Source organism: Trachemys scripta, chromosome 3 (assembly GCF_013100865.1).
Source record: "Trachemys scripta elegans isolate TJP31775 chromosome 3, CAS_Tse_1.0, whole genome shotgun sequence".
Classification (NCBI taxonomy): domain Eukaryota; kingdom Metazoa; phylum Chordata; order Testudines; family Emydidae; genus Trachemys; species Trachemys scripta.
Genome location: NC_048300.1, coordinates 55238444 through 55253897, shown reverse-complemented (window position 1 = coordinate 55253897; position 15454 = coordinate 55238444). Strand labels below are relative to the sequence as shown.

Sequence of the window (15454 nt, the reverse complement as noted above, 5' to 3'; positions counted from 1 at the left end):
TCACTTCCCGATTTGACCTGACAATTTGGCCCGTACCTGTTGATCTGCAGATCATGTCATCAGGTCCATCTATTCACTTACAGCCAAATATTAAAGTCCTTTCTCAGTTTTCTCTCGGGCCTTACGCAAGCAAAACTCCATTTGCACATGGAAATGCCCTGTTTGAAAACACAGACACCTGGAAGCTGAAAAATAAACACGGAGGCAGCATTCATTAAATCCCTTTCACTCCAGTTCATCTGTACAGTATGTGCCAAGATTAGCCACTGCTTAGACAACAAGTTAACTCTCCTGTTTGCAAGACCCTGCTGAAATGTCTGGGGCTCTAGTTTCACAGCTGTCAAGCCTGGAAGGGGGCTCTTCAGAAACAGCTCATAGGCTTCTGATTCATTGTTGCCAATGTGACATTTCCTCCCCAGGTTCCTGGTGCTGGGTCCAGTGCAGTCCATAGTGAATGGCCAGTCTCGCCTAGCATATTATCTGATGTTTACATGGTTCATCTCACTTTTGCAGTCACCGCCAGAGACCCTTGGAAATATTAACGAATAAGTACTGGCTTAGATGTGAGCTGCAATCCTGCCAGCAATGTTTCCATTGGTGTAACAGCGATGCCAATGGCAGACATCTCCTGCACCACTTTCTTGCTCCCTTTCAAGTGCTGCAGCACCGCAGAAGAGAAGAGAGAATTCAGGGGTACCTCTCAGCCACATGGCCCAACATGTGCCCATCCAAGGTTTTCTTGTTAGTTTGCATGATGGCCCTGAGTGCTGTAAAGGGGTTAAATTGTTAACACAAATCAGGCAATAGAGTAAATTAAAATGTATATGCAGGGTTGTTCCTTCAACAGCAACACAGGGACTTCTCGGGCTGGGGCACCTCCACTGCAGTCCCGGGACGGGAAAGAAATCACTGCAACAACAGGCTTCCTTGTCAACTGTTATCTTTTAGCTAGACATCAGGAGGGACAGAGTTCAGAAACTTCTGCTCCCAAAATAAAGGTCACTTACAACTTAAGCTAAAGGAGGGGCTTATTTAGGCTTCATGGGCAACATAATTACATACAACTGAGCGGCTTCTCTCCAGGAGAAGGAAGCATAGACACACACACCAATCAACACAAATGCCTAGCAGCTGTACTGGGATTTCTAAAGTTAATCAGATATGAGTGCCAACCTGCAAATAGCAACTGGGACTTGGAAGCAATACAGGCTGGGGCCACTGAGGGGTGACACTATCATCTATACTTGAGACTAAGCCCTTGCCAGAAAAGCAACCAGCTAACAGGATGCCTATAGGCAACACAGGTTGGGTGACTGCATTATGTGGAGCACAAGAGGCTCAGGCATGTAATGATATGTCCTTGCAGTTATGCTGTTCAGGCACTAGATGTCCCTATACTGCATAGATGTTTCTAAAAAGGGAGTGGTCTCGGGAAATCAACAAAAGGTGGAAACGAACTCGTTTTGTTGGTAGTTTGCTGCTCTTTTCCACAGTAAATGCCTGCTGATCAAGGAAGTCTGTGGCCCTGTATATTATGATGGGAAAGGTGATTCCCTTAGCCTCAACAGTGCCCAAGGTTTGTTAACAGTGCCAAAATGTAATCTTTTGGCGCCAAAATAAAATCCCTTCAATTACTCCAAATCAAAACTTTCCCCTCCAGAACTTGAGGAGCCTTTGCAATGCACTTCTTCATGTATATATGCAACACTGCCCTCTGCTGAATGGAAAGTCAGTCCTGCTGATGCCTTTCTACGTACATAGCCCTCTAGCGGCTGGAGGACCTAGTGATTATAAATCAGACTAGTACTGGGACTTAGGGGGCTAACCTAGGACTCCAAAAACCCATGTGCAATTCCCTGCTCCACTACAGACTTCCTGTGTGACCTTGGGCAAGTCACTTACTCTCTCTGTGCTGCAATACTCCATCTGAAACTTGGCTTAGCACTTTCCTCCATCACAGGAGTGCTGGAAGGAGAAATACATTAAAAATTGTGAGGCACTCATGAAAAATCAAAATTGAAGGAACCCCCAGAGGAAAACAGAAGGTTTAAAGCCCCCAAATAAGCTGTTAAGCCATCTGATTCCATATTGTATTATAATATAAAATAGATCAAGTAAGGTCTTTTATGAAAGCTCATAATATTCTGAACTTGATGGTCACTACAAGACATGTAAACAGACCATGGTTATGAATTTGTCTATATAGAAAACTGTGCTCACAAACTCCAACTCCACCTCCCTGCAGGGTGGTGAGTTAAACGAGGAGAGGCACTTCCCAAGTCAGATGTCTACACTGAACTGGCTTCAAATAACCATCCAATGTCCAATCCAGGACAAAAAATGGGAAGACATTGAGACATCCTAGCAATCATGCCAAGAGGGAATTCCCCACTGTGAATAACCATGAGGCAACATGGTCTGAGAGAGGGGGGAGAAAGGAAAAAGCCTTTTAAAAAGAGGCTTGGAATGCAGGCTGGTCATCCAGCAACTGAGAACAGCATCTAGGTGGATCCATGAATGCTGGATCCCTCTTATAGCTAGTGGGTACTCTGGGAAACTGTTCAAAGGTGTTAGGTATTAGAAAAGGGATTTTGTCTAATACTGAAGTGTAAAGCCTGAGGTTGCATCTTTATGTTTATTTTCTGTGTAACTTGTATATGTTTGCTCTCCCTCGCTATTTGATCGTTGAATCTGTTGGTTTTCCATTAAATAAACTTTTGCTTTACTTTTATTCCAAACAAGTCTCTATTGTGCAAACTGTGTGGAGTATGTGTGCCAAAATGAACTGATACCTGGAAGGCAGGTTTCATGCCTTTGGGGGTTACAAACCAGAAGGGAATGGTCAACATGTCTGGTACTTAAGAACACGGGGAGGACAGATTTGGGGAGACCCAGTATGGGATGGGCTGTTTGTATCATCCTGCAACGAGTAACTAGTCTGGTGAACACCAGGCTGAGACATTATGCTTGTGGGCTGGCTACTGGTGTCAGGGATCTGCACCATAGCCATATGGCACCACAGCACCCCGAAATTACAGGCCAGGTGGTGACAGAACCTTTTACGGCTCTGCGTGGCATTGGGGGGCCATATAAGTATAAGACTTGAGATTCTCCATTCGCTTATAGGAGGCCGAGGCTGGTGTTTTGGAACCGTGGGTTCAGAGTTCTCTTCTCCATACCATACATATGCAAACTACACAGTAATAATGGTGCCCAATGCGTAAGTCACAAATCCATTACATACTCTGAAGATATTTCTGTTATTATATCTGATTTATAAAACTTTTTAAAGAAAATAGGATCTAAATGTTAAGCTTTAAAATTATCTGAGAGCAAGTGCTCCTTAAAGGGCAAGTGTACTCTGAAAAGCGGCTCTGTAAGCACAATGTTTATTGTCTTGCAGTGATACCAGACCAAGTTAGAAAAGGGCTTTTTTCCCCCCTAACTGCCAGCCCTGAAACCTTTCCACTCTGATCTGAGAGCCTGGTCTGATCTGGTCCTTTCTGACTCATTCATCACCTGCAATAAGGAACCTGTAATCTGAATGTTGTTAAATCCAGCATTTATAGTGGTGTTTCAAGTATACACTGCTGTCAACTCTCACAATTTTATTCAGAGCCTTATAATAACAGGTGTTTTGTTTCTTAAAGCCCCAGCTGCTGGAATCAACAGATTGCATGAGAATCTCAGCTTTCACTTTTTTTAAAAGTAAGTTTCTAGCCACTATGACTGCAGAGAAAATCTTGAAAACAAGAAACAAGGGCAGCCTAAAGGCTTAGAAAACACATAAAAGCAACCCAACGGTTAACTGTTTGTGAGATCTCATGATTTTTTTGGACCCTGACTTACAATTTTTGAATGCATGTGGTGGGCAATACTGTGTATTTGTGTTTAATGGGACAGATCCCTGGGCCCTGAGGCAGCTCAAAGCAGCCAGAAGGCTGTCCTAAAGGGGCAGCTAGCACAGGGGAATCTCTAGGTGGCATAAAACCAGCATTGCAAGCTCTGTGGCACCTGTTTCCATTCCCCTCCCCCACATATGAGGGGCATATGAAGAGATTGTCAAGTATGGGACTGGCATTTGGTTCAGTGGATCCTTGATCAGCACAAAGATCCCTATAATGGGACCTCTCCCGCCAGAGTAAAGTGTAGCCTTCGCATTGCTCTGAGTTACACCGGGGTCTTTCAGCAGCCTCAGGTGACTTAGAACCATCTTCCTTGCCTCTCTTCAGCTCAGGATCTAGCCCACTGAGTTTATGTTGCCACAGGCTGCTTTATTAACCCAGCAGGCAGCCATTTAGGGTGGGGGGAGAAATCAACAAAAAATCCCACAAGATCTGATCTTCACCTAAGATTTAAATGCCTGCATGGCGGAGCAGCTTTGAAGAGACCAAAGCTCATTGTTTTGACTGCATCAAGGGCTCTGTGAAGCCAAAACAAGGCTGCATAAAACAGACACACGGGCCGCTGCTGAGACCCTGGGGTTTACTTGATCTCCTGAGCACATGGTTCTAAGCGCCATCCCTCCCTCCCAACATACATGCAACCACATAACGACACCCCGTCAATGTCTTAGCAAGCCTTTCACCTTCACATGACTGGGCTTGTTTATGAAGGATTAACTTCATTTGTGCATGCAAATGAGCACAGTTTTGCATAAATAAAGTACTATATTAGAAATTACAGGCCAGGATGATTAACAGACTGAAGGGACTACTTCTCATAGCATTATGAGCTACCAGGGGATGAGAATAATAGAGGACGATGACTAGAATAATAAATAAAATAATAAATAATAGAGGGAAATGCTGGACTAACCCATTTGCTCTCCAGAAGGGAATATGGGGCAAGTGAATGGTGAACACCATGTACATAATAACGACACAGGGGAACACACTGGAGTTGCTGGCTGGCTAATAGGATAAAAGGATCTCACTCTCCAGTGAGCTAATCCATTTATACGACACGTAATTAACCGCTGTGTTTGCAGAACATTCTCCCCAGCAGTTGCTCGGCTGCCTGAGACTTGCATGAGGCCTGAATGCAACGGAACCCTGTCTGCACCTGCTTCACATCACGATCGTTTCACTAGCTGGCAAGGGGGTTAGGGCACCATCTGCGGCAATAGCACGTAGGGCTGTGATGGAGTTTGATCTCACGTGCTAAAAGGGCTAGACCATGCACCTGGTTGAGTAATCCCTACGGAAGACATAAGACTTGCTATTCCACTGCCTAGCCCTTTGTCTGTCTTTCAATGCATGTATGTATATGGCCCTCATCACTGTAGTCTCCAAGCACTATTTGGATCGGGTAGCATTTTACATCCACTTTGCTCCATTCTAAATCACTGCAGGTGGTGCACGGTGGTGGAGAAACAGGCCAATAGGAGCTAGATACTGGAGGAAGCGGAGTGGGCAATTCAATAGGCAGCACTCTTCCCCGTACCCACATACACACTTCAACCCAGACAAGACTGAGCTTCAGCAATTATCCTTACACATGGCTGTTGGCACACGTCAGCCGCCACATGTCACACCATTTTAAACTTCTTATGGCACGAGAGATCCATTTGGCCTTCATTGGAACTCTCTTGAACCTACTTCTGTCTCTCTTTACCTAACTGCATCCTCTGCATTAGTGATCTTAGTGTATGGCAGTGCCTTATTTCAATCAAGTTCATTCCTAGCACTTTGCCTGAAACAAGCTGCTGCCTTAGTGATGCCTTTGGAGCCAAGATTTTGATTCAGTCCATAATAGCAATATTCAGAGTACAGATGCAAATTTGAACTTCACAAGTTGTGTTCTGGCCCGCCACGCATGCCTATGTATTTTAATACAAATTATTTGGATCCAGAAGTTTGGAGGGCAAAAGAAACCAGTGGCTGAATTTAGTGGAGAGTTCTGTACTGCAGAACGAGCAATGTAGGCAAGTTTCAAAATTGCTAACTCCTGCTGCTTTCTATCTCACCCAACAGCCCCACCACACACCCAGCAGCCGCACTGGGAGAAAAATAACCTGGTGTTTTTCAACCTCTTGTGGTTTATGGTTTCACCCCTTTCTGAGATCTCCCTGTAGAATATTCAGAGCATCTGCCTGTAGTTGGAGAGCTTGCAAAATGTAGCGAGCAGAGGGGAAGGATTATGGCAACATAAAATGCCTTTCAAACACCCCATTCAGGATGACTCAGTTAGATATTCCAGAAAGAACACTATGGCAATGATCAAAATTGGAGAAAAGACATAGGCATACTTAAGAGGATCCTGTACGATCGCTATCTTCATCAGTGCACGATGTATTTTCCAAAAGCCCTGAAAGCATTTTCCATGATGGCACCAATTCCATCCTTGACAATTAGACTGACTCCTCCAAAAAACATTTCAAAAAGAGACAAGAGGGCTAAATGTGTGATCCAGGGAATGATGAGAACCCTGATTAAACTGAAAGAATGTTTTAAAAACACTTTGTGTTATAAATAAACTACAACCAAACTGCACCCATCATGATATCACAGCGACATGTCAGGCAGTGAGTACCTAACAAAGCACTCCAGCTTTGCTTTGGAGGTTTGCATTAAGATATGCTGAACGCACAGTCTTATCACCTAGCTGGGCAGAGTGTGTTCTTTCTCTCTGCATCGGTGTGCATGCGTCTCGTCTCTTTCTCCTGTACAGAGTGACACTAGACTCCTCAGCGGTAAAGGCTGAAACAAGCCTTCTGTTATAAACCTCATTATACTCCCTGATCTCCAACAGCTTCACCAAACCACCCTACCTGCAATGTCATAGGTGTGAATTTACAGCAGCTCAGAATTTATCCAGGAAAATTGGACCAGGTATTTGAATGAAACGGGCGGGGGGGGGGGGAAGCAAAATCAGAGGTGCTCTCACTTTGTGGACATTTCTGCATTTCCACAGTGCAGGCCCAGTTATTTGAGCTTCAGAAATTATCTACCAACCTGCCAGATGCTTCCTGAACACCACATTCGCCCCATGCACCGTTAAGCCAAAGCCTGCAAGAGCATCTGGCAAACGTTCAAGGGGATTTCTACCCTACAGAGCTTGCAACCTCTGCAGGAATAGCCAAAGGTCATGTCCGCACTAAGAAAAGGGTGTGTTTTTACAAGATAGCTAATGTGTTATAAAATCCTAATGTAGGCAGGGCAAGCTGTAGTTTTACCTTGATGTACCTGGGCAACTAGGGTTCACCTTAACCAGCTACACAGAGGTAAAACTACAGGTTGACCTGGCTACACTAGGATTTTACAGTGTTAACTATCTTATTGTAAAAAACACACCTTTTTTCCTGGTATAGGCATGGCCATAGATATTACAACACAGACTACAGGATTCCTACAACCCTTAGGAGAACTCCAAGCTTTGCAAGTTCATTCCTATATGAGACCACTTTGTATAAGAAATAGGCATGAAAGGTACAGGGGGCGGGGGGCAAAGATCTCCCAACTCTACTCTCCAATTTTTATTCTTTTCACTTCCCTTTAGCCAGCAGAAATTCTATAATTTTTTTGATGTGTGACTTTAAAACTACAGTTTGCTTTTCAGGGGTTTTCCTTTAAACCACTGACCTTTCTCCACATTAACTGCAGCTCAACAAAGAGCTATGTGTATGGGAATAGAGCCCAGGTGAGATTTTCAAAGGCTCTCAGCATTAGCCTAACTCTGCTCCCATTAACTCCAGGGGGAGCAGAGTTAGACCAACACTAAGGGGTTTAAAAATCTCAGCCTAGGGGTTCAAACACAAAGGTCCCAGTCCTGCATGCAAAACACCCACGGATTTCAATGGGTCCAAGAAAGGCAAGATGGGTCCACAAAGGTGCACTTTTGTAACTTTAAGAGTCTCCTTTGAACCAACAAGAGATGGGCTACTCAGAGTTAAGAAGGAAAAATCTAAGTTATGAACTCAGCCCATGCTAGGACAGCTGTGCTAGTAACAGCTGGGCTGCACAGACTCCCAAGCCAAAGCTTTTCCAAAAGATTATTTCCTAGAGTATTAACTCTAGTTACAGGCCCGATTGCACAGCCAGTCCTGCCCATCAAACTGGAACGACAGAGACTCTCAAACTTGGCACAGGCAAGCTCTGTAATAAGTCTCTCTAATTCTGTCATGGCACAAGGGGAGTGCAAAAGCCTGGCATTACTTGTTAATCCCAAATCGTCGTGAGACCATCCTGTTTCTACCGCTTCCAAATCCAAGCCGCGGTCCTTTCCCTGCTGCTCTTCTTGCACCGAGGATCTCTCCATGGGGAGATGACGTGATCCAGACACATCTCATTGCAGCAATGCTTGGTGCTGTCAGTTAAGTGCAGGAGGATGCTATTGGAGGGAACGGGTCTAATGACTAGCGCAAAGATATGTCTTTTGGGGTTCTGCTCCCACATCTGCCACCAACTCTGTATAACTTTGGGCAAGTCACTTACAGCCAAGAGCGCTCAGCAGCCAGCTTCCACTGTTCCTCTGTCAGAAAGTCTGGCCACCGAGTTAGGTGCCTAAATAGGAGCAAGTCTCTTGAAAATCCGGCCCGTGATCTCTCTGTAGCTCCATTATATAGATGGGGAAATTGAAGCACAGAAACGCACAGAGGTGTTGTGAGGTTTAATTAATGAGCGGAAAGTGCTTTGAGACCCTCGGATACAAGCCAAAGCGCAACATATCGCTGACACTAATCTTGGATTAGCCGAACTACGTGGAGAATAGCGAAGCATGTTCCAACAGCCACGCGCCTGGCATTGCCCAAACACCTCCTGATCCTCAGCCACCAATGCTGTCCCCTGGGGATTCCATTTGGGGCTCGGGCCTTTCAATGCTAGCAAAAGGTGCGGCTTCCCAGGCCTGGAAACTGAGATCGATTCACCCACAGAACAAATACAACACGGGCAGCAATAGCATATGGAGGAGCTGCCTGCCCGCTCCCCCTCTGACAGTGCAATGAGGAGTGTGCAGAAAATGTGCGGTATTTGCCTCACAATGAAGCACCCACACCAGGGTGGGTTGGGCCCGGCAGACAAACAGTCCATTCAGAATCCAAGCTGTCTCCCTAGCCCTGATATGCCAAGGAGAATGTCGGAGGGACAACCCAACCCTCCCCTCTCTCTATCCAAGAGCTATAGTGCATAGGTCAGACCCCATCTGTACATTCCCAAGCAGCATCTACTAACTTGTCCTGCAGGAAAGTGCAAACAGGTTCCAGCAAAACTTTTTAATCCACCAGAGCCTTCAGAGCCAGCTGGGGCGAGTCCAGAGCCAGGGAGAAAGCTGGCATTGTCCTCCTGGGCTGTGTCGAAAGAACGCCTTTGGGAAACCCTCTGCAGAAAGGAAGCACCCAGCTATCTGAAAGCGAAGCGGGGGGAAATACCAGTGGACCGCAGCTCCCAAGGATCCGCCCTCGCATCCACGCAGTGAAAGTTGCTCGTTCCTCCTCAAGTCACCAATATAAACCAAGTCACTTTTGAGTTAGGACAGCCCTAGATTGACAAGCCCACCCCCGAGAACCTGTCTGGTCTGCACACGGCCTGCCAGTCAAACACGGACAATTCCAGACGCTGGCAGACAAGCACCCAGCGGAGAGAAGGAGTCAGGCTTTGCCAAGCACTGCCATATGTAACAGTATGACTGAGTGACAAAGACACTAAGGTTCAGACCCCAACATCCTCCTCCCGCATGCAGATTCCCCAATAGCCTCTTGGTGAGTGGCCTGTCTTTTTGCTCGGGGGCAAAGTCGCATTCCATTCACCAGCCAGGCCAGGCCACCTCTCACCAGTAACTTGGGCTAGACCACCCCATCTCACGGATTTGGTCCCTAGAGGCACATATACATCTCAGCTCCAGCCCAGACATAGCTACTGGAAACACTCCGGACACTGCCCTGTGCTGTATCAGCTCTGAAGTATCCATGCCAATGTGCCCATCTGACCTCCTTTCCCTCTGGTCTGCAGCCAGAGCACCAGTCTTAGGCCAATGTCTTCTTACCAGCTGCTAGGGCTCAGAGCTAAAGGAAGACAGCAGGGCTGGAAAGGTTTCCTGCCAACCCCAATTAAAAGCCAGTAACTTCAACTTCAGGCTCACAGTTTAGTGTCCCCGATGCCAGGTGCATTACTGTCTCTTTGAAGATCCCGATACACCCAAGATGGCTTCTTCTCTCGCTCCTCAGCGGGCTCCTCTGGGTCTCCGTTCCCTTCAACTCATTCTCCCCCAGCCTGTGCACATCCGATTTCCTTCCCTTCTCAAAGCCCTGCAATGCAGCCACAAGCATGGTGAGGACTGAACAAGACTCTCTTTGGGACTTGCTGATGCTGCCCATTAAGTAGCCGGAAGGGGTCGCTGTTGGGTCACTGCCTTTCTCCATGGGGGCTGAATGCATTACTGTTGCAGGGCTCCCATTCTCTGCTGTCCTGGGGAAGGAGAGACTGGGACTATTAATCCAAGTGTAACCTCTTGCTTGGTATGTGACCACTAGATCTTAGACTGACTCATGCTCCCTCAGGAGACACCCTATCATGCCTTCAGTCAGGAACCAAAGCAGGAGGTCATCAAGGCAACAGGCTCCAGATGCTCCCAGAAGGAACAGATGTGAGTTTGCTGCTGCTAGCTGGTAATAGCAAGGGTGGTGTTAAGATAGCATGATGCTCAGAACAGGTATATTCACCACGCAGTTCTCTCAGTTGAACAAGCTCACAGGGACGGAGAGCACAGAGGAGGTGATGCTGTGTTGCCGGACCCTTGGGGAGAACAAGATCGAAGCACAGCTGTCCTCTCCTAACAGAGGCACCCATGAGGAGACTCACCCATCCATTCTCTTTCAGCCTACTCCCATTGCGTGTATGACAAAGGCAACTCTTAACTTGCTCAAGACAGGCCAGGACCTAAACCAGAAGGAAGGCACTGAGGGACACTAGCAGAGATGTGTGGGCCCAGGCACGGAATGGCAAATATATTCCACATCAGGACTGAAGTGCGCTGTTAGAGTTGTGGCTGGAATAACAGGGGATGCTAGAAGGTGGGAACTGGGGTTCATTAGCAGCGCAGCTATAAATTAGCAGCAGCTGCTCCAAGTCAGCACTGAGGGGCAATAGCAGAGCTGACTGGGGGCAAGAACTGGAAGAGCTGAGGGGTGCTCACAAATCCAGATTACTGATATGCACCCAGAGAGCTGTGTGAAGGGAGCCCACACATCAACTGATGCGTGGTGACCCATCCTCAAAGACAGCTTTGCTGATCAAAGCGAGCGTCTGTTCCTGCAGAACAGTGGCTGATCCCTAGCTGAGGAGCAGCTCTTCTCCTGCTCCGATTCAACCAGCCGTGCCAGCGCTCACGAGCTTCCATTGTCGTGTGTGTTTGCACAGAAAACATCTCCCAGGTATTCCATAATGATAACCATCCACAGCACACTTACAGGGCAAAATGAAGAGAGAGAGAGATCTGCTAGCTGGCAGAATTATAATCACTTCCTCAGAGGCAGGGTGGGGGTGCCCACACCCTCCCATTGAGCTTCCCTCTACTTCCCAGCACCTGGGTGTTCTCAGATGGCACCCCTCCCTCCCTTCCCTGCTATCTGCCTACACGGACTCTATAAATTTCTTAATCAGCAAACCAGACGTCAGCTCTGAGGGCACAGAGCCAAAGATTCTCTCCAGTAAACATTGTACCAAGAGAACAGAACAGCCACCATCTCCCGGCCTCCTCCAGAGAAACGGAGACAGGGGGCGAGAGAGAGAGAATGGGAATGGTCTGCCATTCCTCATCGGCAGTGAGTGTGGTAATGTCTGACCCCTTCCCTGCTGCAGGGCTATAGATCTTTGTGGGCTTGACGGATTGGATGAGCTAATAAATCTTTTCAGTCCGAAACTGCTACTGTCCTAGGATTGCCTCACAGCAGTCAAGCCCCGCCCCCCCCCCGTCCCTCCACAATGCTCTGAACCCCTCGTTGTGCCTGGCATATCACCCCGGAATGTGGGCTGGGGGGAGGAGCACAGAGCCGTAGGAGACTCCCCCATTGTGATAAGGTGGAATTGCAAGATGCGATTTGGGGGGGAATCCAGGATTTCGTAATTGCAGCAGCCAGAGGGATACGAAAAGCAGGAATCAGGACATGGATGATGCATCGGGGATCAGGCTGCTGCTGTCGTGGTTTCTCACAATACGGCTCCAACCAGGATGTGGAGCAGCATTTAGACACAAAAGCAGCTAAGGCCCACATTTTCAAACTCCAGTGCCTATCATTACGCCACTCGCTCAACCACTTGATTTTCAGAGCTGTTGAATGACCACAACTTCCACTGAAACCAACAGGAGTGGTAGGAGCTAGAGTCATAGATTTTTAAGGCCAGAAGGGACCACTGGGATCATCTGGTCTGAGCACCTGCAAAACTCAAGCCAGGGAATTTCGTGATGGACAGCCCTGGAGACTGAAGTCCTCTACTTAACCACAAATAAAGAACAACATAGGTAGTGGCAAGTTAGCCCCAACTGTGACTGAAGTTTTGCAGGGTCCATCAAGTAGCAGACGAAGGGCTCCAAAGAGCTAGCAGATAAGCAGACTAAGAAATTGTCTAGGCCGGATCCCGAGCCGATCAAAGGGGCCCCTCTTCACTATTTAGTATGTGTTGGGGGGCACAAAAATACTCCTGCTTAGGGCCCCCAATGGGCTTGCACGGCCTCTGCAGCAGACGGTAATAATTTTCAGTCATTAACAACCTGGGCTTGATTCAGACTGGTGACCTGGAGGTGAAAAGGGCTCTAGAGTCTTCTCTGTCCAGAGGCTGCTTTTCCTGTCTCCATTTACCAGACAAGGGCAAGCCCCAGCCGCCATGGGGATTTGTAAATCACCACCATCCCGCAGGCCCCTTTTACTTAATGCAGTGAAATCAGCTGCATGTTTCCAGCTCAGCAACCAGAGCTAAATCTGTGCCGAATTCCCATCACACTGGGGCACACACACACACTTTTCTCACTGTTTTTCTGCTCCTTCATATGACTAGTATGGGGGCCAGGTGAGCTTTCAATGCTGCCTCACATGGCAGGATCATTCCACCTGAAATGCCAGTATTCATCAGCAGTAGAAAGGAATGAAAATGTGACCTGCAGCCATACAGAAGCTAGAGCAAAGGGTGGATTTCATGGATAAGTCCAGAGGAGAGGATTGCCTCGAGTCGTCAGTGGAGCAGATATTTCTCAGCTCCTTCACATTTGGTATGAGATCATTAGGCCCTCCTCCCAGCTTGGTTTGCTCGCACACTGAAGGTTTGTCCGCCCGCCAGAGAGGATACAAAGTCAACAGGGGGAGCTCCATTTCTCCCCCAGGATACGTTCCGAATAAAAACACCGGATAATGTTTTCCTCTTCTATAGCCCCTTGCATCTGAGGATTGGAAAGCACTTGACAAATAGGAATGAATTACGCCCCAAATCACCCTCTGGGAGTTAGATATTATCCCCTTTTATATATGAAGAAACTGAGGCACTGAAGTGCAGTGACTTGCCCAGAGTTTGGGAGTTCCAAATAAACGCCGCACCCATCCCCAGAGGCCAACCGCAGCCCCAGCCTTTCAGGGACATGTACAACCCTCACTGAAATGCATGCAGCTGGCATGGACGCTGCCCAAGGACAATGATCAAGCGGCAGCTGGGACAGGCTAGTCGCTGGAGCCGTGTGTGCCGGCGCATGCCAGGGCATTTCAGCCCAATTAAAAGAAAGAATGGAAAAAGATCTTCTGCGCTAATTTTTTTAATCCTCTGCAGTAGCAAAGAAAGAGTTTATTGACCGCATCATGCCCGCTCCAAAGGGCAGAGACTGTGTGGCAACCAGGCATGGCAGGGAATGGGGCTGCCACTTGTCCAAGCTCACTGCTATGGCACAATGCCGCTGTGATGTAATGCTGGGAAGGGAGGCCCAGGCACCTGCCCAGAATGATTTTGTTTTAAAACTCCACCTGTGTAGGTTGGACTGAGAAGCCAGGACAGAATCCTCTGGCTATCCACAGGACCGGAAAAGTGTGGGGAGCAGCAGGGCAGGCTTCCCCCATACACTGTACCTCATAAATGTGCTTCAGTCCTGACCCAGGGGCACCATCCCTCCAGAGGGGAGATGGGAATTCAGACTCAAAGTCCATTATTTGTATTATTGTAGCATCTTGGAGCTTCCCCCTATCATAGCCCGGGACCCTGTTGTGCTAGACATTGTATAAACACAGAACAAACAGACAGGCCCTGCCCCAGAGAGTTTAGCCAGCCAGTCATTGGCCTCTCTTCAGAGACTGCCAGGGAGAGTCCAATTGTGTCAATTTCTTTGGACACTGGGAACGGGACTGAGACTCACCATCTCATTTCACAGAGACCCAAGCGACTGTCTGGATCCACGTTGTGTCACTATTCAACCTAGACTGGGTTTGACATAGAGGTGAAGGACTCAGCATCCCACCTCTGCCTCTAAGCCATGCAGCCCCCACTCAACCAAAACAAACAGGCACCTTCTTGCTCAGCCCCACGTCTTTGCTCCCCTACCTGTCTGAGTCCTACCTGCCAACTTCCAGCACCCACTGCTGGCTGTGCAGACCCAATGCAGCTGGGGGAAAGCAAGACCGCTTATTTTCCTCCTTGCATCAAACAAAACCATCAGCTACATTCTGCTGGCTGAATTTGTATTAGTAAAGATAATGAACAAGGAACAGCTTGATGTTCAAAGCTCAGGTGGCATCTGCAACTCCTGGCCATTTTTACTACTCATTTGAACGACACCAGTATCCAGAGACCAGGGCTTCATTGCACCAAGTGCTGTACAAGTGTTTGAAAAGAGACAGTCTCTGCCCTGAAGAGCATGCGATCTAAAGAGACAAAGAAAGGGTTATTAGGTTATTCCCATTTTATGGACGGGGAACTGAGGCACTGGAAAATTAAGGGCAAACAGGAAGCCTGTGGCAAAGCAGGAATTGAAATCAGATCTCTAAAGTCCCAGCCAAGTGTCTTAATCACAAGATCATTGATTTAGCTGAAGCAAAGTGAATCTGAAATGACTGGGGGAGACAAGGCCTGGTCTACACTTAAAAGTCAGGTTAACAGTTACAGCCCTCAGGCACATGAAAAATAAATACCCTGGAGCACCATAGCTATGTCAACTAACCTCCAGTGTAGACACGGTTAGGCTTACAGAAGAATGCTTCCATCAGCATAGGTACTGCCACTCATGGAGGTAATGGAAAATCCCCTTCCATTGCTGTAGGAAGTGTATGGCACCATATCTGAGCCACTGTAGTAGCTGTAGTGTAGACATGGCCTCAACAGTTCACTCAATTATGTTACTTCTATACTGATTTTTCTAGCAGTAACCACCCTTCAATGGTGCCTTTAGACTAGTCCTCAGAACACAGGGGAGTTCCCCTAGACTTGGGTCTGTCCTGCAGAACTGGGCACAAGAAGCAACCAACGAGGGCATAAATTAGAGGCCA

The 15454-nt window shown here is 47.5% G+C and overlaps 1 protein-coding gene across 3 annotated transcripts in view; it reads right to left on the bottom strand.

Annotated features, from left to right (window-relative positions):
- The window catches only part of LOC117874551, a 72566-nt gene that overhangs the window by 30344 nt on the left and 26768 nt on the right, over positions 1–15454 (bottom strand). The window contains exon 4 of one of the 3 annotated variants that reach the window (XM_034764787.1): positions 14682–14833. The exons of the other annotated variants lie outside the window; for them this stretch is intronic. Coding sequence (XP_034620678.1) covers positions 14729–14833 — 105 coding nt within the window. The 3' untranslated portion in view covers positions 14682–14728. Of the gene's footprint in view, positions 1–14681; positions 14834–15454 lie in introns of those variants that run through there. 3 annotated transcript variants of the gene reach the window in all.